At 47.0% G+C, this 27,455-nt stretch overlaps 2 protein-coding genes across 8 annotated transcripts in view; one reads left to right on the top strand and one right to left on the bottom strand.

The window, feature by feature from the left end:
- SARM1 (sterile alpha and TIR motif containing 1) overlaps positions 1 to 27,455 on the bottom strand; it is a 184,226-nt gene that overhangs the window by 120,334 nt on the left and 36,437 nt on the right. The window contains exon 4 of one of the 2 annotated variants that reach the window (XM_056558731.1): positions 26,595 to 26,713. The exons of the other annotated variant lie outside the window; for it this stretch is intronic. The gene's annotated coding sequence lies outside the window, so the exon portion shown is untranslated. The remainder of the gene's footprint in view (positions 1 to 26,594; positions 26,714 to 27,455) is intronic. 2 annotated transcript variants of the gene reach the window in all.
- VTN (vitronectin) overlaps positions 1 to 27,455 on the top strand; it is a 96,413-nt gene that overhangs the window by 50,884 nt on the left and 18,074 nt on the right. For all 6 annotated transcript variants that reach the window (XM_056558739.1, XM_056558735.1, XM_056558734.1 and 3 more), the window contains 4 exons: positions 11,941 to 12,198; positions 12,319 to 12,458; positions 24,778 to 24,934; positions 26,555 to 26,707. In XM_056558739.1, coding sequence (XP_056414714.1) covers positions 11,941 to 12,198; positions 12,319 to 12,458; positions 24,778 to 24,934; positions 26,555 to 26,707 — 708 coding nt within the window. The remainder of the gene's footprint in view (positions 1 to 11,940; positions 12,199 to 12,318; positions 12,459 to 24,777; positions 24,935 to 26,554; positions 26,708 to 27,455) is intronic.

The raw sequence follows: 27,455 nt of genomic DNA, 5'->3' as shown, positions 1-27,455 counted from the left end.
AAATCCCGCCAGCCGGGCTCGTTTTTTGCCACTTCGTAATTCGACCAGAAGAGTTCGAGACCCTCTGGCCGAACGAAACTGACGTCAAACTCAGACGATCCGTAGGGGTGAATCAGGGCAAAGATGTCACTCGCCCTGAATTCCATCTGAAGGAGGAGCTCAACCACTTTAGCGCGAGGTGGGCACGCATCCTCGCCCCTCCAAATCAGACGGACCACATTCCTACGGTTATTGTCCTGCCCGGTTGTCGGGAGGGACCAGACCACCTCCCCATTCCGCTCTCGGAAAGCCCCCAAACCGTGCCTCTCTATCCAGAAAGACAGGTCGACCTCACCCCTTCCCTCTACCTGGATCGACCTGTCACCCCTGCGTAGAGCCTCCAGGAGGCGCTGTTGCAAATGGCCCCCAGGGCCGGACGGAGACGGGGACCTCCCTGAACCCCCGGCAGCGACATTAGCATAGCTCCTAGGAGCAGTCACTGCCGGGGGGGCAGCCGGACCAGACCCAGAGCCAGAACCACTTACAACACCATTCACACCACAACTCTCAACCTCTTTATTTCCAGCCATACTACTACCACTCCCATCAACATTCAATCCACTGACACTCCCACATACACTCCTCTCACCCACAACACTACTACACCCATCAATATCACATCCTACATTCTTGTCCTGACTAACAAATTCTGGGCTGGCTGGGACTTGTAGTATGGCTGGCTTTAGTAAAGTCCTTTGTGCTGGCTTAGCCGCTGCTGGGGTCGACTCCGATGGTTTCTCCTTCATGGCTGATATCATATCTTGATTCTGGGGCTGCCCCACCGGGCGCACCCCAGCTCCTCCCACAGCGCCAGCACCTGCTTCACCCAACTTCACAGGCTCTGTGGATAATCCCGGCGCCCGGACACTCCCCCCCCCCTCACAGGGGAGTGCCCCGCAGTGCCGGTAATGCCCACAGTACTCGGGGAACCGCCCCCCGAGCACACAGGGGCATAACTTGCGCTTCCCACCATAAGCCCATCCTGCCCCTCCCTACCGGCAGGATGGGTGGGCTTCACATCTATTGCGTCTGCAGCTTTTACTGACGCCATGCTGTACCCCCCATGCTGGCTCCGTTCCACCACAGAAACGGAGTCTGGCAGTCTGGGGGGCCCAGCAGCCTGAACCAGCTTTGCAGCTGGCCCAGACTGCTGGAAAGGAACAAACACGTACTTCACTGATTCTTGTGTCTTTTGCTTTTTCCTCTTCACTGCCACATCATCACAGAGATCATCACCAAAGGTGAAATGCTGGAGGTGGGCTGGGGACTCCTGCATGACTATCGCCCTTAGCAATCCCCCAGCCTCACTCTCCACATCATCCTCCTCGCTCTCACTTGAAGGAAGAGCCACCTGGGCCGGTTCAATATAGCTGTCCTGGGTGGCCTGGGTGTCACAGGGAGCAGCCACAGGCACAGCGTCTTCCTCCACATTCTCATCCTTTTCCTCATCACCACCATCCTCACTTTCTTCACCGCCACTACTCTCCCCATCATCCACCTCCACCTTACCTGGGGATTTCGTGGCGGCAAACCGGTCTTCATTAATCAGCTTTTCCTGGAAAAGACCGCTTCCCTCCAGGATCTCGTCTCTCCTCTCCTCCAGCTTCACAATCTCGCTTTTCAGCGCTGTGATCCTCTTTCTTAGCTCTGGCCTGTTCTTTTTGGACCCCGTGCTCACCAGAACCACACGTAGATCCTCCCTGGCCATCCTCAGCTCCTTACCGCACTGGTCATATTCTGCAAAGCGTGCGGCCATGCGGGAGCAGTATGTATCGCTCGACTCCTTGGGCCCTCTCTCTGCCCACATCTCCACTTTTTTCCTCCTCGCCTTGCTTCCTCCAGATCTCTGGTTGGCACCCGTCGCCGTGGAAGCAGAGCCTGCATTGCTGCAGACTCTGCCAGATTTTCTTCCTCCGGCCGGAACAATGGCTGTTGCAGTTTTATCTCCACCCCCCGCCAGCCTGGAAGAACGGGGAGTGGAGGCTCGAGATTTCCGGGGCTCCATGCAGGGGAGGCTCTCCCCAGGAGTCTGCCACCCTCCTGGGAAAAGGAGTTAGAACACCTGCCTCTGTAGTTCTCTTGGAAGTCCTGGAGAGCTCAAACAGGGACACACCCGCACACTTCTCACACTGAACAGCTGTGTTTCACAGGATGTGCTCTCTGCTGACACCTCTGTACATGTCAGGAACTGTCCAGAGCAGGAGAAAATCCCCATAGTAAACCTATCCTGCTCTGGACAGTTCCTGACATGGACAGAGGTGTCAGCAGAGAGCGCTTCCTGTGGAACACAGTAGCCAGGAGCAGTTGTGTGTGAAGCAGCTTTGGGTGTGTCCCTTTTTGTGTTTCTCCAGAGTTCCAGAGGCAGAGCAGGTGATTCACCAACCTTTCCCAGGGGTGTGGCAGGCTCCTTGGGAGAGTTTTCCCTGCATGGAGCCCCTGGCCTCCACTCCCCGTTCTTCCAGGCTGGCGGGGGGTGGAGAGAAAACAGCGACAGCCATTTTTCCGGCCGGAGGAAGAAGATCTGGCAGAGTCTGCAGCAATGCAGGCTCGGCTCCTCCGGCAATGGGTGCCAGCCAGAGATCCAGTGGAAGGAAGGCAAGGAGGCAAAGTATTGAGTTGTGGGCTGAGAGAGGGCCCGAAGAGTCCAGCGAGACCTACTGCTCCCGCATGACCGCACGGTTTGCGGAATACGACCGCTGCGGTAGGGAGCTTAGGTTGATGAGAGAGGACCTGCGTGGAGCCCAGAATCTGGCATGCTCTGGGTCCAAAAAGAATAAACTGGAACTGAAAAAGAGGATTGCAGCCCTGAAGAAAGACATTGCAAAGATGGAGGAGAGGAGAGCAGAGATCCTGGAGGGAAGCGGTCTTTTCAGGGAGAAGATGGAGAACCGGGATCGGTTTGCCGCCATGAAATCCCCAGGTAAGGTGGAGGTGGATGATGGGGAGAGTAGTGGCGGTGAAGAAAGAGAGGATGGTGGTGTTGGTGTAAAGGAGGAGGAGGTGGAGGAGAAGAAGTTGGAGGAAAGTGTACAGGTTGTGGAGGATGATGTATTGCCTGACCCTACTCCCTGTGACACCCAGACCACTAAGACTCAGGACAGCTACATACAGCCGGCTCAGGTGGCACTACCGCTAAGCGATAGTGAGGATGATGATGTGGAGAGTGAGGCTGGGGGATTGCTGAGGGCTATAGTGATGCAGGAGTCCCCAGCCCACCTCCAGAATTTTACATTTGGTGATGACCAGTGTGATGACACATTAGTAAAAAGAAAGGCAAAAAAACAGAAGACCCAGGAAACTGTGCATTATGTGTTCCGTCCTTTCCAGCAGTCTGGGCCAGCTGCAAAGCTGGTTCAGGCTGCTGGGTCCTCTAAACTGCCAGACTCCGTTTCTGTGGTGGAACGGAGCCAGCATGGGGGGTACAGCATGGCGTCAGTAAAAGCTGCAGACGCAATAGATGTGAAGCCCACCCATCCTGCCGGTAGGGAGGGGCAGGATGGGCTCATGGTGGGCAGCGCGAGTTATGCCCCTGGGTGCTCGGGGGGCGGTTCCCCGAGTACTGTGGGCATTACCGGCACTGCAAGGCACTCCCCTGTGAGGGGGGGGAGTGTCCGGGCGCCGGGATTATCCACAGAGCCTGTGAAGTCGGGTGAAGCAGGTGCTGGCGCTGTGGGAGGAGCTGGGGTGCGCCCGGTGGGGCAGTCCCAGAATCAGGATGTGATAGCAGCCATGAAGGAGAAGCCATCGGCGTCGACCCCAGCAGCGGCTAAGCCAGCACAAAGGGCTTTACTAAAGCCAGCCATACTACAAGTCCCAGCCAGCCCAGAATTTGTTAGTCAGGACAAGAATGTAGGATGTGATATTGATGGGTGTAGTAGTGTTGTGGGTGAGAGGAGTGTATGTGGGAGTGTCAGTGGAGTGAATGTTGATGGGAGTGGTAATAGTATGGCTGGAAATAAAGAGGTTGAGAGTTGTGGTGTGAATGGTGTTGTAAGTGGTTCTGGCTCTGGGTCTGGTCCGGCTGCCCCCCCGGCAGTGACTGCTCCCAGGAGCTATGCTAATGTCGCTGCCGGGGGTTCAGGGGGGTCCCCGTCTCCGTCCGGCCCTGGGGGCCATTTGCAACAGCGCCTCCTGGAGGCTCTACGCAGGGGTGACAGGTCGATCCAGGTAGAGGGAAGGGGTGAGGTCGACCTGTCTTTCTGGATAGAGAGACACGGTTTGGGGGCTTTCCGAGAGCGGAATGGGGAGGTGGTCTGGTCTCTCCCGACACCCGGGCAGGACAATAACCGTAGGAATGTGGTCCGTCTGATTTGGAGGGGCGAGGATGCGTGTCCACCTCGCGCTAAAGTGGTTGAGCTCCTCCTTCAGATGTAATTCAGGGCGAGTGACATCTTTGCCCTGATTCACCCCTACGGTTCGTCTGAGTTTGACGTCAGTTTCGTTCGGCCAGAGGGTCTTGAACTCTTCTGGTCAAACTATGAAGTGGCGAAGAACGAGCCTGGCTGGCGGGATTTCACTGTAAAGGCGATTTCCCGTCAGAACTCTGTCAAGAAAGTGACCGTTTTGACCCGTAACGAGTCGCTTTCTTGTTATGACATCATGACCTGGCTCGGTCGGTATGGGGATGTGACGGACATGCCCAAGAAAAACTTTGATGAGCACGGGATCTGGTCCGGGGCCTGGACGTTTTCCGTCAAACTCAAGCGTTCAGGCAGTACGGTTGCCCACATTCCGTCAGCCGCCTTCCTTGGACGTGACAGGATCCAGGTCTTCTACCAGGGGCAGCCTAAGGTCTGTCACAGGTGTGGCAGCCCCACCCACTTTAGCGCAGCCTGTACTGTGCAGGTCTGCGCTTTGTGTGGTGGGGTGGGTCATCTGGCCGCATCCTGTCGGCAGATCCGGTGCCACCTGTGTGGTGTCCTCGGACACCCTTTTAGCCGTTGTCCTAGCGCCTTCACCCGTGCGGCGGCCGCTCCGGCTGAGGAGAGCTGTGAAGTTGCCTCGGCTGGGGAGGGTACGAGCAGGGATGGGGGCACAACAGGGCTAGTGAGGAGGAAAAAGGGCCCCGCCAAACTAAGGCGGGAGGAAAATCGTAGAAGGAGTAGGGAGCTGGAGAGTGCCCAGGTGGCGGGGGTAGCTTCAGCCCCTGCTCCTGAAGCTGGCCCTGTAACTGCTGAAGCCCTGGAGGAGAACGTGCTAGATGAGGAGATCAGGAGACTGCGCAAAGAGGATGGCAATATGGCCGACCTTTCTGATTCCTCCCACTATGAAAGTGTGGATGAGGATAGTGGGGAGAGGCCTAAAAAGAAAGATAAGGGCAAAAGGAAAGGGAGAAAGAAGAGGTCAGAGTCATCTGTTGCTTGTACTACGGGCCAGGTCCAAAACGGAAGCCTGACTGCCCCCCCTCTGATTGACCTGTCAAACCGGTACCTCGTCCTTGATACCATCTCCTCCCCCTCCTTGGAGGGGGAAGGTGAGGGCGGGGTGCCTAGGAAGAAAGAGCCTCTGGGGGGAACTGGGCCCTGTCCTGTCGGGACACCTTCCTCGGAGGGCAGGGCTAGACCGGGGCCGGATGGAGACGGGGATCAAATGGATCAATCTGAATCCAAAAAAAGGTCTAAGTGTGGTCCTGCCCTCTCGTCTTCTTCAGGGGATGAGGGGGCGAAAAAGAAAGGGAAGCAAAAGTAAAGGGTGTGGCCGTCTAATTTAATCACCCTGTATGGCGGCACTCACCCCATTGACGCTGGCATCTATTAATTGTGCCAGCATAAAGTCGGATACGGCTAGATTTGCAGCCTTTGATTTTCTCGGCCGTGTTGAAGCCGATATTTTCTTTTTACAAGAGACCAGATTGTCAGATCTAGCCTCTCTGATAAAAGCCAGAAGAGAGTGGAGGCGCGGCCCCTCCCACTGGTCTCTTGCAGCTGAGCCGTATAGTGGGGTGGCGGTCCTTTTTACCGCTCCTGTTGAATGCCGACGGGTTATTGAATTAGAAATGGGGAGGTGCCTGATCTTAGATGTCTTCATGAAGGGACAAGAGCTCCGGCTCATTAACATCTATGCCCCGCAAACTAAGCGGGGCCGTAAAGATCTCTTTATGAGGATTAAGCCCTTTCTTTTTACGAGTCGGCAAGTGATCTTTGGAGGGGACTTCAATAATGTCACGAGGTCCCAAGATCGGGGAGGCTCCAATGGTCCGCTGACTTGTGATAGTGTGGCACTGATTAGCATAACTAGAGAAGCTCGCCTAGAGGACGCCCACATCCGGAGCCCCTCGGGCCACGCGGGTTTCACCTATCATCAAGGTAGTCGCAGGTCTAGGATAGATAGGTTTTATTTAAAGGAGGAAGCCGTCTCTTCTGCAGTGTCCGTGGTTGAGGTGGAGTTCTCCGATCACTGTATGATTTTGTTTTCCCTGAATGTTTCAGAGACCCCCCGGATGGGAAAAGGTTATTGGAAGCTGAATTCGTCCCTCCTGGAGGAAGCGGAGATAAGACAGTCCTTTGAGGATTTTTTTCAGAGTCAGGTACCTTTACTGGACCTATGTAGTAGTAAGTCAGAGTGGTGGGAGATATTCAAGAAGCGGGTTGCGGGGTTCTTCCGCCAGCTCTCGAGCCTCAGGTCCCTGAACAGGTATCGCTTGTATCAGGGTCTGAGGAGGAAACTCGAGCTTCTCGTCTCGACTGGAGGTAGCCGAGAGGATATCTCCAGAGTGAAATCCTTGCTGATGAGGTGTCAGTACGATAGACACACATCTTTGGTTTTTGAGAGGGATTTCGGGAAGTACCTGTCGCCCGACCCTTACAGAAACTGTAAGATGTCAGTGAGTAGTAAAGTCATTTCAGGACTGATTGATAGTACAGGATCTCTGAATCGGTCCAGATCAGGGATCTTGGAGGTCGTCAGATCCTTCTACTCGCACCTCTTGGGGAGGAAGGATCTAGATCGAGACAGGATGTCGGTTTTCCTGACTGAAACCATTCCTGAGCCAGGGGTAGACCCCTCTCTTGATGTTTTGGCAGAAGAAATCAGGGAAGAGGAAGTGAGACTGGCGATCGAGGGGCTCGCCCCCAAGAAGTCGCCAGGTCCGGATGGCTTAACATCCGAGTGGTACAGGACCTTTAAGGAGTCTTTAGCTCCCCTCTTGACTGAGGTATTCAATGAGTGTCTCTCCTCGGGTACTCTGCCGAAGTCAATGAGGAGGTCAGCCCTGATTCTTCTGTCTAAGGGTAAAGATCCTAGCCAGATTGAGAATTAGAGGCCCATAGCTCTTCTCAATACGGACAGGAAGCTTCTGGCCAAGATACTGTTTAATCGGCTGGTGAAGTTTGCACCCCGGCTCCTTTCGGGGGCTCAGCACTGCTCTGTTCCAGGCCGAAGCACCTTAAGTGCTGTCCTTAGTGTCAGGGAGGCAGTGGAGCGGAGTAGTGCAGGTCTTTGGAAGGGGTACTTGCTGTCCTTGGATCAGGCCAAAGCATTTGATCGGGTAAACCACGAGTACCTATGGTCCGTCCTCCTTAGATATGGCTTACCAACTACTTTTGTTAATTGGCTTAAGATCTTGTATGCAGGGGCAGAGAGTTTCCCGCTGGTGAACGGGTGGTCTGGCCGCTCTTTTGAGGTGGGGTCCGGAGTCCGTCAGGGTTGTCCTTTGAGCCCGCTTTTATACGTGTTCGCAATCGATCCCTTCATCCGGAGGGTAGATTGTGGGCCGTTGGCGGGAGTCGGGATGAGTCTGGCGGAGCCGGCTGTCACCCAGAGAGTGGTGGCGTACGCTGACGATGTCACTATTTTCGTCTCCACGAGAGAGGAGGTCGGTGTGGTGATGTTGGAGGTGGACCGCTACTCGGAGGCATCCGGGTCTAAGATCAACCGGGATAAGTGTGAAAGTCTCTGGCTGGGAGGGGGGGATCCCATGTTTGATCTCCCGGACACCCTTCCAGGGCCCCAAGAATCAGCAAAAGTCTTAGGCATCACATTCGGCCAGGATGATTATCCCACCAAAAACTGGGATGGTAAGCTCCAGGATGCCGCTCAGAAGGTGGACCAGTGGAAGGGTTGGTCTATGACCCTCAGGGAAAGGGTACACCTGATCAAATCGTACCTGCTCCCCTTGTTTATCTATCTGGGCAGTGTATGTATCTTGCCAGAGGCTTACTACACTAGGATCTACAGCCTGTTTTTCCAACTGTTATGGGGGAACAGGATGAACCTAGTCAAGAGGGAGGTTACATACCGCACGAGGAGACTAGGGGGTTTATCTATGGTAAACCCTGTGGTGTTCTTTACGAACACCTTCTTGAAAGCCAACATCGCAAACCTCTGGTCAGAGAGGGCTTCTCCGTGGGTACTCTCCTGCAGGGAATGGTTTCGGCCTTTCTTCCAGGAATGGGAGACAGGAGGGCAAGTGAAGGACCTCCGTACGCCCCATGGATATCTTCCGGCTTATGCTACCCCGACTCTGAAGGCAATACGTCGGTGGGGTCTGGGAGTGTGGGAGATCAGGACCCAGTCAAGGCAGTTCCTTGACAAACGGGTTCTGTTGACCCACTTCCAGAAGCCTCTGGCGCTCAGGGACTGCCCAGATCGGGATTTGAGGGTGGGGTTGTATCTTTTGAACATGAAAAGGATCCCCCAGAAGTTTTGGGACTTGGCCTGGCGCTGCTTTCAGGGGAAGCTATATGTAAGGGACAACCTGAAGTGTAGGAACTCTGATGACCGGGGATGTCCCCGAGAAGAGTGTGGGGACACGCTGGAAAGCATGGACCACTTCCTGCTTCATTGTCCCTTTAATATAGGGGTTTACAACCGGGTGGGCGCTTCCATCGGCTGGAGTCAACTTGCCGGCCTTACCTATCCGGAGTGGGCTTATGGGGCATTCAGGTCCCTGGGTGGCCGAGACCGGGGCACTTTATTCTTAGTTAGTTTAGTGGTTAGGTACTACACGTGGAACGCACGGTGTTTAGTGTCAACCCAACAGAAAATCCTCTCCGAGGTGGAGGTCTGTAGGAATATCACCGGTGACCTTGGGAAGATTAGGTCTTTGGAGTATGGCAGTCTTGGTACCAGTAGGGCTTCTCTCCTATGGAGAGGTTTTTCTTTTGATGTGCCCTAGGTACTAGGCCCTTAAGGTGAAGTACCTTATTTTGGCCAGGGATAGTGTATATATCTTAGGGTGAGTATAGGGTCAGTTTCATGAAGGGATAGTGATAGGGTTAGAGGTTGAAAGGGAGAGGAATTTCAATTTAATTTTATCAGGATTGCCATCCTTCTTCCTGGTGGGGGGCTATGCATGTCACCTTAGCCTTTTGTTTTGTTTTCTATGGATGGATTGTAAAGGGCTTGCAGGCAACCAAACTTGGGCCTTGTGGTTTTTGTGTATTGTATTGTTAATATTGCTTTGTTGTAGAATATGTATATATTGTTTTGTATATATTGGTCTGTTTACATTAGGTGGGTAGGGGTGTATTTTAGGTTGGGTGGGGGGTTTTTGGGGGGTGGTGGTGGTGTGTACCCAGGACTGGACTGTTGCAGTGGGTACTATTTTGGGGGTCCGGTATGGGTCAGTTGTGGACAAAAACTGTGACCTATGGACTCTGACCCATGTCCAGAGGGAGTGGTGGGTGATGGGATAGTTTAGTATAGGTTGGTTGTTTTTCTGTGTTATTAAGTTGTTTGTTATGTATATTCTGTATGATTTTATGTATAATTTAAAAAAAAAAAAATTTTATTTTTTTATTTTTTTTATTTTTTTTTAATATAATGTCATAATTATTTTGTGAGAAAGGCAGTCGGACCAGTTTTCAGTTATTATAGCATTGTGTTAAGAGTACACTATATTTATGTCTGTGTTTATGTTTATGTTTGTGTCCCAGTGTGGATTAGTTTTAGTTTGTGGGTATATGTATGTGTGTTTGGGGGGTGGTTGGAGGATAGGGGAAGTTAAAAAACAAAAAAGAAAAAAAAAAGAAAAAATGTGTGTATGTATATATGTATGTATGTGTGTATGTGTATGTATGTGGATATGTGTATGTATGTGTATGTATGTATATATATATATATATATATATATATATATATATAGTATATAAAAAAAGGAAAAAAAATATAGATGTATAAAAAAATAATATATATTTTGTTATCCAAGTTGGATTATTTTTGTTACGGCAGCTAGCCATTTTTTTTTTTGTCTTGTTATTAGGGGGGGGGGGGGGCAGTGTGGTTATGTTTCCTAGTTTGGATATTTTTAGTTTTTGATCCCAGCGAGGAAAGCTTTATTTATGTTCATTAGGTATGTCTGTGTGTGTGTGTGTGTGTGTGTGTGTGTGTTGGACTATAGTAGGTAATGATTTATTTATTTATTTTTGGTTTATCTGGGCTGGCCGGTTTAAGTTGTTATTTTGAGATGAATAGTTTGTTGTTATGTTCAGTTTTGTTAATTTTGTTACAGTGAAATGAACTTGTTTTGTGTTTTGTACTTTTATAATAAAAAAGAGTGTCAGCAGAGAGCACTGGGGTCAGACAGAAAGGAAATTCAAAAAGAAAAGAACTTTCTGCAGAGCATACAGCATCCGATAAGTACTGGAAGGATTAAGATTTGTATATAGAGAGAATTTACTAATCTGTATAATTTTCTATTACCGGATTGATAAAAAAAAAAAAAAGTTTTCCAGCGGAGTACCCCTTTAATGGGGTTAACCTCCAAAAGGTGATTTTAGTACTTACCTGCCAGACAGTAAGGTTTAGGAAGGATCCATTCTTGTCTTGGAGCTAAACATTTATGTTCTAAGTCAACCATAAAACTGTGGCTATCTTTTTTTGAAGTGGCTATTTCCTGTTGGAGTTCCCTCCCTCCAACTACAGGTCCCATGATTCCTTGTTTGTAAGTGTGAGGTCATTTTTTTTCCTCCCAACACATGTGCAATTTTCAATGCAATAGATAAGTATTTTCTAACCAGGTGCTTCCAGCTGTGGCAAAACAGAATGAACTACCTCCCACCAAGCATTTGCTCCACCCATTGAAGCAAAGACAGGCTCCTTTTTAATAAAACGATATGAAAAATGAAAAAAAAACATGGCTGTCACCTGTGATTAAGGGCATCTGATCAAGTCAGAAACACTTCAGGTGTATATCAGTGTTTAGTGTTCTGTTTGTTGTACCTCTTGATGCACAAAATATAAGTTTATATGACTGAAGTTTATATGACTGAATATTTGGATATCCAAGTCTGTTATTAGCAGGAGACATATAATTCTATATTTTTTAAGCCCCACATCATTTCTTTGCCAGTTAATTAAAAAAAAAAACGAAGCATGTCCAAATTCCTACCAAAGGAGTCTGGCTCCCTGATACACAGTCTGGTTCTGGAGATACCGTTTATATCAGCTTCCATTGCTAATAACTGGATTTATACCCAAGGAGGGTATACTGGGTGTGTCGGGTCCTGCCTCCATTGTGCAAAGGTATCTCCAGAACTGGACTGCGGATGCGGGTAAGTGATACCTCGTTGTAATCTGGTTCATCCGCACTATAACCCCATGATTGAGAAACTGCATGCAGTACAACAGCAGTGTTTAAGAGGGTTGTCAGATGAGCCTGTTGTAGTTTCTGTACTGATGATGTAGAAGTTCTGGGTGTGGTCCTGCATTAATCAGGAATCAAGGTATATGAAAGAGCATAATAATAGAAATGAAACCAAATAAATAAAAAGTAGTCAGATCACTATTCAGGGAAACACTAGAGAGAAAATTCTTATTTAGGGTATATAACTATGCAACTCTTGCCTCTTGACATCAATGCCAGCCTTGTTGGCAACTGTATACATTATTCTAAAATATTTAAACGGTTAACAGGTAAATGTAAATGATAAAATTAGGTGGACATATGTTCTTTCGTTTCAGAAACGCGGGGTGATGTTTTTGCCATTCCTGAAGATGAGTACAATTATGATACCTTTAATGATACCTCGGATCAAGATTGGTTGATTCAGGCTACAACATCACCAGATGAGCATGCAGAATCTGCACACACTACACCCACGTATGTGACACCCACAGAGGAGCCGTCTGTAACAGAAGACACCCCTGAGGAACTTTGTAGTGGGAAACCCTTTGATGCTTTCACTAACTTTAAAAATGGTTCTGTCTATGCTTTCCGAGGTAAAGGGACACAGTGTGGGTTTTGTGATGTATATGTGATTATTTTTGTAACAGATATATTAGGCACCTATGGTCATAGTTTTTGTTTACAGTATAAATGTCTTTCTCATCTTATAAAAGGAAAATACTTTTATGAACTGGATGATAAACGTGCGCTGGATGGATACCCCAAACTCATAAAGGATGTGTGGGGTATAGAAGGTCCAATAGATGCAGCATTCACTCGCCTAAACTGCGAGGGGAAGACCTATATTTTTAAGGTGGGAACAATTTTTTCTTTTCTTCAGAATTGTCTTTTTATTTAGGTTAGCCACAAACATGTGACAATTGTGCAGTGCACTGAACTGATAGGTATGAACATTAAAAAGCAAAAACTACTAACAAAAACACATTAAAGAGTATATATCACAACTATAAATGTAGCATATACAGTCATGGCCATAAATGTTGGCACCCCGGAAATTTTTCAAGAAAGTGAAGTATTTCTCACAGAAAAGGATTGCAGTAACACATGTTTTGCTATACACGTTTATTCCCTTTGTGTGTATTGGAACTAAACAAAAAAAAGGGAGAAAAAAAAGCTAATTGGACATAATGTCACATCAAACTCCAAAAATGGCCTGGACAAAATTATTGGCACCCTTAACATAATATTTGGTTGCACATCCTTTGGAAAAAATAACTGAAATCTGTCGCTTCCTATAACCATCAATAAGCTTCTTACACCTCTCAGCCGGTATGTAGGACCATTCTTCCTTTGCAAACTGCTCCAGGTCTCTCTTATTGGAAGGCGCCTTTTCCCAACAGCAATTTTAAGATCTCTCCACAGGTGTTCAATGGGATTTAGATCTGAACTCCTTTCTGGCCACTTCCAAACTCTCCAATGCTTTGTTGCCATCCATTTCTGGGAGCTTTTTGAATATTTTCTGGCGTATAAGACAACTTTTTAACCCAGGGCTCTGCCCCTAGTGATGTCACGACCCGCCCCCTTAATGCAAGTCTATGGGAGGGAGCGTGATGGCCGCCACGCCCCCTCTCATAGACTTGTATTGAGGGGGCGGGCCGTGACATCACGAGGGGCGGAGCCGTGACTTAGCAATGCTTCGGCCCCTGTCATTACCCACAGAGCGAATGTGCTTTGTGCAGTAATGATAGCGGAGTGCCGCAGCGGAGATCCCGGGGGTCCCCAGCAGCGGGACCCCGGCGATCTGACATCTTATCCCCTATCCTTTGGATAGCGGATAAGATGCTAGGGGCGGAGTACCCCTTTAATTTTTACGTGTGCATTTTATTAGAAAGATGGGAAAAGGGGTTAAATCACACTTATTACTTTTTTTTTAATACATTTTTTTACTCCCCATAAGGGACTATAACATGCAATCTCTAGAAAGCATACACTGATCAATGCTTCTCCACAGGAGAGCATTGATCAGTGTTATCGGTGCTCCATTGCTTTAGCCTGACATGGCAGACTGCAAGATTGGAGCACCGATTGGACAGCAAGGAGGAAGGTAAGAGACCTCCTGGCATCCTCTCAGCTGATCGTCAGTCCCGGTCAGCCCGCTGAGCTAGCCAGGACTGGGATTTACTGCATTTAAATGCTGCAATCAACTTTGATTGTGACTTCTAAATGGTTAATGCCGGACATCAGCCAAATTGGCAATTTCCAGAAAAAGGAGGACGGGCACCGCAGATAATACCAAAAGATGGGTGCAATCAGTGGCCACATGTAAACATAGCAAAAGAAGAAAAAAAAGCTGGCCACTATGTAATGCACACCAAAATGTTAGAAAATACAATCTTTACTACAAAAACCATCATAGCACAAACACATTAAAACCACTTAAAAACATATACATCACATGGTGGAGGAATGCAATCCTACTCTATACCAGCCCCCTAGTAGGTATGAATGACCTAATGGGAGGATCATGAAATAGAGTGCTAGCGAGATAAACAACAAATTTAGGATAAAAAGATACACTAAACTGGGGGAAAAAATATATGCACACAATGCTGCAAGGCATTTATACAAAAAGTAAATTATAATAAATACAATATACCGATATATATGTACATGGAAGCACTAGTAACCCATTCAAAGGGCAAAGAAATGCAGCAACAAAGCACTAATGCCTGAATACTGTTACGTCTGAGGTGAAATGGATCCACTGTACCTGTGTGGATGATGACGTGGGCCGTACCAGGGAGCGGAGTCTAAGGTGCCGCTGGTTTTCACAAGAGCCCGCCGCAAAGTGGGATGGACTTGCTGCGGCAGGTGGCACCCAGTTTGCTACCCCTGATACAAATTGTCCACACAGGCGGCTGAGGTGTAACATGGTACTTGAAGGTTAAGCCAACACGAAATCAGGACTGGCAGGAGGTCAGGGCAGGTGGCACAGTAGCAAGGTCAGGTCACGTAACAAGAGGTCAGAAGGCAGGCGGCAGAGGAGCAAGGTCAGGATACGTAGCAATAGGGTCAGATACACGGCAAGGCAAGACACAAACTCAACGCTTTCTCTTAGGCTGATAAGGCACAAAGATCCGGCAAGGATCAAAAGAAAGTGCTTGTACTAATAGGGTAATGGGGTAGCAAGAACCAATTCATTACTTACTGTCCCTCTAAATTTCACAGAGCCGGCGCGCGCATGCCCTAGGAGGCGGGGACGTGTGCGCCGACAAGCAGGAAGCACACGGGGATGACAAGGATGGTGAGACATAGAGGACATCACGGGATGCGCATCGCAACACGGGCAGTGCCAGGCAGCGGAGGAGGAATGCGTCCACGGCCAGCATGTCTGATCGCGGCGCTACTCCTAACAAATACTAAGACCGCAACATAGTGAAACATAGCGGGACACCCTCACCAACTAAGGGGGGCACAGCAGCTCCACACGTTCCGCTGCCCTTGCTTCCTCAGGAGTCAATTGGCTATTTCAAGCATTAGCGGCGAGTCACGGTTGCTGATGGCAACTGAGACCCACCCGGTATGATGCGCACTCAGTTGCTGAGCGTGCGTTATACAACGGAAGCCTGCAGTGGACATAAATATAAGTCCATTTTTTGAGAAGGGGTGAAAGGAGATATCCAGTCAAAAGTGGTAAAAATTAAAACTTAAATATTTTTCTCAAGGGTTAGGGTTTAAAAACATAAAATAATGCCTCCTTACCAGGAGAATATATTACTACTACAGTGGCTAATACTATCATACTGTTATTATATAAAAACCATTAAACAGAAACCAATAACACCACTATACAAGGGACAAATAATTATACCACACCATAAGTACACATTACTCCCACATGACTGAATAATACAACATACTGACACTAAATAAAAACCACTGTGCACAGACAGTGGTAACGCTATTCTACACAGGCTCTGCAGACCATATACAGTGGGGCAAAAAAGTATTTAGTCAGCCACCAATTGTGCAAGTTCTCCCACTGAAAAAGATAAGAGAGGACTGTAATTTTCATCATAGGTATACCTCAACTATGAGACACATAATGAGAAAAAAGAAATCCATAAAATCACTTTGTCTGATTTTTAAAGAATTTATTTGTGAATTATGGGGTAAAAATAAGTATTTGGTCACCTACAAACAAGCAATATTTCTGGCTCTCACAGACCTGAAACTTCTTTAAGAGTCTCCTCTGTCCTCCACTTGTTACCTGTTTTAATGACACCTGTTTGAACTTGTTATCAGTATAAAAGACACCTGTCCACAACCTCAAACAGTCACACTCCACTATAGCCAAGACCAAAGAGCTGTCGAAGGACACCAGAAACAAAATTGTAGACCTGCACCAGGCTGGGAAGACTGAGTCTGCAATAAGTAAGCAGCTTGGTCTGAAGAAATCAACTGTGGGAGCAATCTTTAAAAAATGGAAGACATACAAGACCACTGACAATTATCTGGGGCTCCACGCAAGATCTCACCCCATGGTGTCAAAATGATCACAAGAATGGTGAGCAAAAATCCCAGAACCACACGGGGGGGACCTAGAGAATGACCTACAGAGAGCTGGGACCAAAGCAACAAAGGCTACTGCAACGGCAGGATTAGTGGAACCGCTGTACCACTTTGGGATGAAACCAGGAAGGGGAGTCTAAGGAGCCGCTGGTTTTCACCAGAGCCTGCTGCAAAGCGGGATGGACTTGTTGCGGCAGATGAACTCCCAAGTCGCTACCCCTGGCGCGACTTGCCCACAATAGCGGCCGAGGTAAAGGGTGGTACAGAGTCGTAAGGCAAAACTTGGAGACAGGCAGGAAGGACAGGGCAGGCGGCAAGGGACAGTGGTCATGGTATGGCAGAAGACTTTTAGGAAACACTTTCTCTAAGGCAGCGAGGCACAAAGATTCAGCAAAGATCAACGGGAAGTGAGGAAATGTTATAGGGTCAGTGCCCGACAAAGACCAATTATCGGTGCACTGACCCTTTAAAGTTCAGAGAGCCGACACGCACGCGCACCCTAGAAAGCGGGTACTCACAGGCTGGGTGTGAGAGAGAATGGTGGAGCCAGGAATGTGGTGGGGGGGAGTGTCTGGCAGCCGGAAGAGTGTGACCGCAGCCCAACATGCAAGCCATGGTGCTGCCTGCCCTGGACACCATACAGGGAAACATGTAAGGAGTGCGCCCGCAGCCAACATGTCTGACCTCGGAGCATTTCATTACAGCTACCATCAGTAACACACTACGCCGCCAGGGACTCAAATCATACAGTGCCAGACGTGTCCCCCTGCTTAAGTACATGTCCAGGCGCATCTGATGTTTGCTAGAGAGCATTTGGATGATCCAGAAGAGGATTGGGAGAATGTCATATGGTCAGATGAAACCAAAGTAGAACTTTTTGGTTAACACTTGTCGTGTTTGGAGGAGAAAGAATGCTGAGTTACATCCAAAGAACACCATACTTACTGTGAAGCATGGGGGTGGAAACATCATGCTTTGGGGCTGTTTTTCAGCAAAGTGACCAGGATGACTCATCCGTGTAAAGGAAAGAATGAATGGGGCCATGTATTGTGATATTTTGAATGAAAACCTCCTTCCATCAGCAAGGGCAATGGAGATGAAAGATGACTGGGCCTACCAGCATGACAATGATCCCAAACACACCGCCCAGGCAACGAAGGAGTGGCTTCAAGGTCCTGGAGTGGCCTAGCCCGTCTCCAGATTTCAACCCCATAGAAAACCTTTTGAGGGAGTTGAAAGTCCATGTTGCCTAGCGACAGCCCCAAAACATCACTGCTCTGGAGGAAATCTGCATAGAGGAATGGGCCAAAATACCAGCAACAGTGTGTGAAAATCTTGTGAAGACTTACAGAAAACGTTTGACCTCTGTCATTTCCAACAAAGGGTATATAACAAAGTATTGAAACAAACTTTTGTTATTGACCAAATACTTATTTTCCACCATAATTAGCAAATAAATTCTTTAAAAAAAAATCATACAATGTGATTTTATGGATTCTTTTTTTTCTCATTATGTCTCTCATAGTTGAGGTATACCTATGATGTAATTACAGGTCTCTCTCATCTTTTTAAGTGGGAGAACTTGCACAATTGGTGGCTGACTAAATATTTTTCTCCCCACTGTAATTGATTACATGCTATTACATCAGGTGGAGTCTTCTCTAATTGGAGCCTTTTACTTTTCTTTTTCTTCTCCATCTGGCCCAGACCATCATTTCTTCCAGCCACAACTTATAACAATAAGGAGTGAAATAGCAAAAATTAGTTTTAATGAGAGTGCTTATTTAAATTGTATAAGTCTGGCTTCCTGCAGCAACCACTAGGGGGATATTAACTCCTTAACGATGCAGGACGTATATTCACTTCCTGCGCCATCTCCCGCAATATAATGCGGGGTCACACGGTGACCCCACGTCATATCGGGTCGGTCCTGGCGGCCATCAATGGCCGGGACCCGCGGCTAATACCGGACCTCACCAATCGCGTTGATGCTCAGTATGAACCCTTCAGATCCGGCGATCAAAGTTGATCGCCGCATCTGAGTTGAAAATGAAAGCTTCCCGACTGCGGCGTCCCGAACAGCTTGCAGGACGCGAGGAGGATCCCTACCTGCCTCCTGTGCATCCGATCGCCGTATGACTGCTACTTGCCTGAGATCCAGGCAGGAGCAGTCAAATGGCAATAACACTGATCAATGCCATGCTATTGCATGGCAGTGATCAGTGTAGGAAATTAGTGTGTGCAATAGCCCCTATGAGGGCTATAACATTGCAAAAAAAAAAAGGGGAAAATAAAGTGTTAATAAATGGGATTTAACCCCTTCCCTAATAAAAGTTTGAATCACCCCCCTTTTCCCATTAAAAAAGAAAAGCTATGTAAATAAAAATAAATGTAAACATATGTGGTATCGCCGCGTGTGTAAATGTCCGAGCTATAAAAATAGATTGTTAATTAAACCGCACAGTCAATGGCGTACATGTAACAACATTGCAAAGTCCAAAATAGCGTATTTTTGATCACTTTTTATACCATAAAAAATATGAATATAAAGCGATCAAAAAGTCTGATAAAAAAAATTGTACCAATAAAAATTTCAGATCATGGCGCAAAAAATGAGCCCACAAACATTCCCATATGCTGAAAAATCAAAAAGTTATAGGGGTCAGAAGAGAACGTATTAATTTTCATGCATGTAGTTATGATTTTTTTTCCAGAAGTACAACAAAATCAAACCTATATAGTAGGGTATCATTTTAATTGTATGGACCTACAGAATAAAGATAAGGTGTCATTTTTAATGCACTACATAGAAACGGATGCCCCCAAAAGTTACAAAATGTAGTTTTTTTTTTCAATTTTTTCGCACAATGATAATTTTTTGGGGTTTCGCCGTAGATTTTGAGGTAAAAAAAGGAGAATTGGTGGTGCAGAAAATAAGCCATCATATGGATTTTAGGTGGAAAATTGAAAGGGTTATGATTTTTAAAAGGTGAGGAGGAAAAAAAAGGAAAATGCAAATACTGAAAAATGTTGAGTCCTTAAAGGGGTAGTCCAGTGGTGAAAAACGTATCCCCTATCCTAAGGATAGGGGATAAGTTTGAGATCGCGGGGGGTCCGACCGCTGGGGCCCCCTGCGATCTCTCTGTACGGGGGCCAGGCTCTCTGGCCAGATAGCGGGTGTCGACCCCCGCACGAAGTGGCGGCCGACACGCCCCCTCAATACATCTCTATGGCAGAGCCGGAGATTGCCGAAGGCAGCGCAGAGTTGTATTGAGGGGGCGTGTCGGCCGCCGCTTTGTGCGGAGGTCGACACGCCCCCTTCCCGCGGGCTGTCGGGGCTCCGTACAGGAGATCGCAGGGGGCCCCAGCGGTCGGACCCCCCGCGATCTGCAACTTATCCCCTATCCTTAGGATAGGGGATAAGTTGTTCACCACTGGGTCACCACTGGACTACTCCTTTAAGGGGTTAAAAGCTTACTGCATATTGTTTTATAGAGTTTAATGCAGTATGCAGTAATGCAGTATGCTCTGCCTAGTGGTGTCTGTAGAACCCTAATTCTATCCTTCTATGCAGAAAATCTGAGGCTTATTATCAGGAAAGCGAAATTGGTGGGATCTATGTGACCTGACTTTTGTTAGGAACATGAAGGGTTTGTCCAGGTCTCTTTATGAGAATGTAGCTTCCTTCTCAAGATACAGCACACGTGCGATCTGAAAGTCATCCGGTCATCTGAAACTCATCTTGAATTGCCATAAATCTAAGTAGAACGTGCGGTCAGTCAGTCCGGTGCCTTAAAGTTAGATTTGTCATATTTTTGCTGATGATTTTGGCACATTGTTATCCATGTATTCTTTGCTAACTAAAAGCATTTCCTGGAAAGCAGCTAAAAGATCTTCTAGTGAGGTTGTCAATGTAATTTCCAGTCCCATTGAGAATGGTTTATGTAAGTCCCCTTAGAGTATGACAGAGGCCTTCACCACTAATGCACAATGATGTGGCCCTTGAGGGCTTCATTCACAACAAGATATAAAATATACATGACTGGAATAATAGTAATAACAATGACAAAAGTAATCATTTATAAATGCCACAGTAAATATTGTATCTATAAGTAGAGAGTGGACTGTAATACAGGTGGTTGAAATAATTGGTCTCTTTATTAGTGTAATGTCCCAGTACAGAACATAGTCCTGTACTACACTTAGGCCCTGTCAGGTTGAGTCCCTCAGTCACCTGGGGGCTCTCCTGAAGTGTCTCCCCTGCAGTTAGTACAATGTTATTTATTGTAATAGGTATATACAGTGATCCCTGACCTACAATGGCCCCGAAATACAATCATTTCAACATATGATGGCCTCTCAGCATCAACATATGATTATGATGCTTTTATATGTCGGGGCCATCGCATAAACGGCTATCCGGTAGCGCAGGCTGCTTCAGCTGCCGCTAGATAGCCGTTTGATGTTCCCCGTGTGCTCCGGTGAGTGTCACTCACCTGTCCCCGACGTTCCGGATGGTCCTCTCCATGCTCCGCTGCATGGCCGTCGCTCTCCTTCGTAATCATCACATCGCTGCGCACGCTGTCCCGTCATCCAATAGGAGCGGCGTGCACAGCGATGTGATGATGGCGATGGAGAGCGACGATTCAGGGCAGCGGTGACGGTCCGGAGCGGCGGGGACACCCCGGGGACGTGATGACAGCAATGGAGAGCGACAATCCAGGGCTGCGGTGAAGGTCCGGAGCGGTGAGGACACATGAGTATAACTTTCTATATTATTATTGCATGGATCCCTCAACATACGATGGATTCAAGTAACGATGGTTCATTTGGAATGAATTACCATCATATGTTGAGGGACCACTGTAGTCGGTATGCTAATGTATAGACAGTATAAAGGACCTTTGGAGGACTAATGTAATTATCTAAAGGACCTTTGAGATGCCACATGTCATGTTTATGTTACCCAGAGAGTCACCAGCTTAACACATGACCCACAGCTTGACCTATGGGCTTTTGGCTCAGCCCCCTTTAAAATGGGGCGGCCATTACAATCTGAGCTCTTTTCTTTCTTTTTCTACTGGGGCACAGTCAAGACCAGATGTCTCAGTGCTAGTGTCCAGCTACCTGGAACAGTGGCGTTGCTAGGGTTGGTGTCACCCAGTGCGGTAGAAAATGGTGTCATCCCCATACCTACCCCCTCCCCCAAGTAGGTTTTTAGCCTGTTGTGACAGACACCACTGTTGTAGTGCATTGTGAGAAATTCCAGTATAATAATCAGATATACCAGTTGCCACAGAATAGGGAAGTGTTAAAGAAGTTTTCACCATTTAAATATACAGCTCCCAGAATTACTTAAAGGGGTACTCCACTGGAAAACATTTTCTTTTATATCAACTGGTGCCAGAAAGTTAAACAGATTTTGAAATTACTTCTATTTAAAATCTTAATCCTTACAGTATTTATAAGCTGGTGTATGCTCCACAGGAAGTTGTGTAGTTATTTCCCCACATTAGGTAGCATAGATTCCCCACATTAGGTAGCAATTTCCCCACATTAGGTAGCATAGACTCCCCACATTAGGTAGCATAGACTCCCCACATTTGGTAGTAGTTTCCCCACATTAGGCCGCAGGTTCCCTTGCAGGTTCCCAACAATGGGTCAAAGTCTCCCCACATTAGATCGCTGGTTCAACCCCCCCCCCCCCCAACACAGAGAGACACACAGAGAGACACACACTCACAGACAGACACACACACAGAGTCACACAGTCACACACACAGAGTCACACACACAGTCACACACACACAGTCACATAAACACACACAGAGTCGCACAAACACACACACAGAGTCACACAGTCACACACACACACACACACACAGTCACACAAACACACACACAGAGTCACACACACAGTCACACAGTCACACACACACAGTCACATACACACACACACAGAGTCACACACAGACAGTCACACACAGAGACACACAGACAGAGATAGAGACAGACAGAAAGACAGACACACACACTCACCCATCCAGCGCAGCGATCCTTCTCTCCGGGCGCCCTGCGAGTGACGTCACTGACGTCCTCCTGCGCGGCCATGCGGTGTGACATCAGGCTGGTGCAACTGAAGACGTGGGAAAAGAGGCCGGGCACAGTGCTGGTGAAGGCGAGGGGGGTGATGACGGACAGGCGCACAGTGCAGGTGAAGGCTGGGGGGGGTCGAGGGGTGCTGACAGACGGGCACACCGCACAGCGCAGGTGAAGGAGGTGGGGGTGCTGACGGAAGGGAGGCCGGTAGGGCACAGATGGGGGGTGTCGGTGTAGCTGGGGAGGGGGGTGGGTGCTGCGGAGCGTCTTGGTGTCACCCCATTAGGTTGGTGTCACCCGGTGCGGGCCGCACCCCCCGCACCCGGGTCGCAACGCCCCTGACCTGGAAGCCCTCAAACCTACCGTCACTTCCAGTAAGTCAAGTCTATGTCTGCTGTTGCTACCTACCATCCAGTCAAGCCTAAAGTCAATGATCTAAAGTCCATTACAAAATATAATTGGTCCCAGCAAGCTGCGAGGTCCTTCTGTGTTCCTGGCCACCTCTCTTGGATTCTGGCCGAGCTGTAGAGACTATACCAACTGTCTGACCTCAGTAAAGCTTCCGTTAAACCATAACCTGGTCGTGGACTCTCATGTCACTGCCTAGCCATTGGGATAGCAGAGATATCGTTTGGGTGGTTCCCTATACCCAAAAACCATTCTGGCATCATGAACATTAGGGGTTAATAAGACCTTGCCCCTGGGGTTAATACCATCTGCCCCATCCACCTACACCGCTACACCCCGTGGTCCCGCCATTCACCGTGGCTCACCACATTAGAATAATCTATTTTGTCAGCTATTTGATTTACAGAGAACTGGATAGCATGTCTTTGTATTTTCTTTCATTTTCTTTGGTACATACTTAAAGGGGTACTCCGGTGGAAAACAATTTTTTTGAAATCAACGTGCCAGAAAGTTAAACAGATTTGTAAATTACTTTTATTTAAAAATCTTAATACTTCTAGCACATATCAGCTGCTGTACGCTCTAGAGAAAGTTGTGTAGTTCTTTCCAGTCTTACCACAGTGCTCTCTGCTGACACCTCTGTCCATGTCTGGAACTGTGCAGGAGAGGTTTGCTATAGGGATTTGCTTTTACTCTGGACATTTCCTGACATGCACAGAGATATCAGCAGAGAGCACTGTGGTCAGACTGAAGAGAACTACACAACTTTCTCTGTGGTATACAGCAGCTGATAAGTACTGGAAGCCTTTAGATTTTTAAATAGAAATAATTTTCAAATCTGTTTAATTTTCTAGGATCAGTTTGTTTTCCACCAGAGTACCCCTTTAAAGCATACATGCACTTTCAGTGCTGCCATGTTCATATAGTATACATGAGGAGCAGAACTATTTTGGCCATTATATGACTTGTTTATGACATTTTTACCAATTGTTTAGACCCCATCTCTAATTTTTAGTTGTCCCTGAGCTAGTGGGTGGTGGCCAACTGCTATAATGTCTATTATCCACTACACACATAGAAGAGAGGATTCTGTACCTCTATATATCTACAGCACACCCTAAAATGCAAAAGCAACATGGAGAACATTATAGAGCAGTAATGCACAGCAGGGCCACTGAGGCATCTTGCTGCTGGCTCTGCCCTCTTCCCTTTCACTCTCCCCTGTAGATTATATAGTAGTATTCCGATTTAAGAAAAACAGCATAATTAGGGCTCGTTCACACGGACAGATCCGCAGCGTATTTTATGCTGCGGATCCACCGACAATGGACCCTACAGTGTGCCTCCATATGTGCCTGCTCTGAGATGTAATCCGCTGTTACGAGCAGACACACTGCATTGTGCGAGTCGCATGAGCCGTGTACTCGCACACATCGCATCCGCTTCCCTTGCTCCATGAGCTAGGCCGAGAGCAGCCCCAATGTGTGTGAGTATACTGTGCATGCGTGCAGCGACTCTCACATCACAGTGTCTGCTCGTAGTGGCGGACTGCCACTCCGAGCAGGGACATATGGAGGCCCACTGGTCCATCGTTGGCAGATCTGCAGTGTAAAATTTTGTGAGGATCCATCCGTGTGAACGAGCCCTAAAAAAAAGTTTCTTGCTAAGGCTGTAAAATAATAAACAGCGCTGAGGACATGCCGTCCTGGTTCTCCTTGTGATGTTCTAAATACACTGCAGCCATCAGGAACATCATCAGGACAGCAAGGTCAACATATCCTCAGGGTAAGTAGTAAAGTGTATTTTTTTACGGCCCTAGACGGCATCAATTTTTTTATTTTTTTTAAGAACTCGGAACACCCCTTTAATAAACATAATTTTTTCTGTGAAAATGATTTTATAATGTTAGCATTGTGTGCAGTGTTTCTCTAACACAGGATTGCAGCATAACAGAACCTGTTCTTTCAGAGCACAAAACAGTAAGGTTTTTTAATTCATTCTATTTTATATATTGTTTATTCACATTTGACATTTGTTCCTCTAAGTTTAACTTCTGAAAAGCCCAATAGTCTCATGCCCACCTGATTTTATAGGGTACGCAATATTGGCGGTTTACTGACGTGACCATGGACTCTGGATTCCCCCGTGCCATCGATGAAGGGTTTTCAAACATCCCAGACAATATTGACGCTGCCTTCTCTCTACCAGCCAATAATTATGAAGGCAGTGAAAAGGCGTACTTCTTTAAAGGTAACTGCGACCAATTCCAAACTGCTATTCAATATTGTCAAATACAACATCATTTAAGTATCTGTGGAATGTGTGCTTAATTGTATGCTTCAAATAATAGTATTTTAGAGCTAAATAGTCACTCATGACTAGTAACATAGTAATCCAATGCTGGATTCACATCATGATAAGGGTCTACATTAGATTATACATTATGCATTGTGATGCCAGCAAGTACAGTAGACCAAGCTTTTGAGTCCTGCAAAAGAAATGTAGTCACTGTGCTCAGTCCATTAAAGTAAATGGCATATATCAGCATATCTTTTTGCGGGCATACTGTAATATACCTCAGACATATAGTCTGAACATGATGTGATTCCAGACAAACAGTCCAATCGGCTCTGCAGAAAAATAAAACAAAATCTCAGCTTTGTAGATCCACCTCTAATGATGTCATCACTAGGGGTGGAGCTAAGTCAGACTAGGTTGGGACAGGAGGCAGATTTTTAAGTAGATGTCTGCATACTGTATACAGTGTATACATCCATCTTTAGATGGCTGGATATACTGTATACTCCACAAAGAGTTAATCAGCGCAAGTTGTCCAGTGCTAAGCAATTTATCCCCTATCAGCAGGATAGCGGCAAAATGCCTAATCTCAGGGGTCTGACTGCTGGGACCCACCGCGATCTCCTGTACGGGGCCCCGACTCAACCTAGGCTGAGCTGCTGTGTGTGACGTTTCGCATACAGCAGGTCAGCTATTAAACATGCCCCCTCCGTTCATTTCTATGGGAGAGGTAGAGACACAGCATTCCTGTATCTCTGACTCTCCCATAGAGATAAATGGATAGGGCGTGTTTGTACCAGCTGACCTGCTGGGTACGAAACGTGCTCTAGCAGCATAGAGTCGGGGGCCAAGCCAGGGCCCCTGTATGGGAGATTGCGGGGGATCCCAGCGGTCGGACCCCTGCAATCAGACATTTCTATAAATTGCTTAGAACTGGACATCTTTGTTAACTCTTTCTTTGCTGGGCTGGTGCAAGGGCTTACATTCAACCAGCGATCTATACAGATTGTTGTTTGTACTGTAAATTCATGCTGGGAATGAGATATACGACTTATATCTACTGCTCAGCATCAGTTATGCTCAGGACGGCATAGCCTCGCGCACAGCTCATTCTTGCTAACAGCAGGGACAGTTTCCAGTGCAGCACTATGCTGCACTGGAAACTGTACAGCGGTGAGGGAAAGTAAAAATGTCACTGCATCACTACTTCCCTCTGATGGCATTTTTGCTTTATAAAAAAAGTTATAGTCTCAGCATGCTGCGATTTGACAAAACTGTCAAATTGTAGCAAAACGATGGGGTCAGGGAAAAAAAGGTCAAACCCACTAACGCAAAGTGGGTTTGGCATTTTGCAGTTCCCTATTGACTCCCTGCTAACATCTGTGGAAACTTAGCCTTATAGGGGTAACACACCCAACACATTTCTCATCTACATATTCTGTTGGGGGGAATGGAGGCCACCATATACTTTAGACCGTCATCCGAACCCACTCATTGTGTGTTCGGACAACTTTAGTCTAAGACTCTAAGTTGTACTTTGCAAAATTTGTAAATCCATTTTTGTCACAATAGGTAGTCGGTATTGGCAGTATGAATTCAAAAATCAACCTACCATGGAAGAGTGTATGACCTCATCCCCATCTGAGCGATTCACGCAATATGTAATGATCCAGTATGACAGCTTGGAACAAGATCTTGACTTTATCTTTGGAGGGTGGTTTAGAGGTATGTCTGCAAAAAACATTACTTGGTTACTTGTATAATGAAAAGTTATATACATTTTCCAATAAACTTTCTGTATTAAAGGTTAAAAATGTACTCTGGTGGAAAATGTTTTTTTTTTTTTTTTTTATCAAATCAACCGCCAGAAAGTTAAACAGATTTGTAAATTAGAGCAAAGTAAAAAGGTAGTCAGCTCACCCGGCCACCGCACGGCAATGTAATCCTCCAAGGATACGAAGAAAGCAGGTAGATGCCAGCGATTATGAAACTTCACCTTTATTGGAACCACGTAAAATCGACATGGAGAGACTTCAATAAGACAAACATTTAAAATTCCAGGAATCAGCGCCAAGCATGACGCGTTTCAGGTCATGTGACCTTTCATCAGATGCATGGTGGGAAGCAGAAGGGTGGGGGAATAAATCCCAGCCTCCTAATGGAACAGGTGAGTAAAACATCTATCCTGTGCCCCAAGGATTAACCCTGTCCGTTCCAAAAATAGAGGCACCCTTCTGCTAAACATAACAGGTATAAAATCATAAATAATTAAGCACCTATAACATAGTTATAAAATATAAAATTGCACTTATTTTATAACTATGTTATAGGTGCTTAATTATTTATGATTTTATACCTGTTATGTTTAGCAGAAGGGTGCCTCTATTTTTGGAACTGACAGGATTAATCCCTGGGTCACAGGATAGATGTTTTACTCACCTGTTCCATTAGGAGGCTGGGATTTATTCCCCCA

This window comes from Hyla sarda, chromosome 2, assembly GCF_029499605.1.
Source record: "Hyla sarda isolate aHylSar1 chromosome 2, aHylSar1.hap1, whole genome shotgun sequence".
NCBI lineage: Eukaryota > Metazoa > Chordata > Amphibia > Anura > Hylidae > Hyla > Hyla sarda.
Note: the sequence above shows the minus strand (reverse complement) of the source record. Positions and strands in the feature narration are given on the sequence as shown.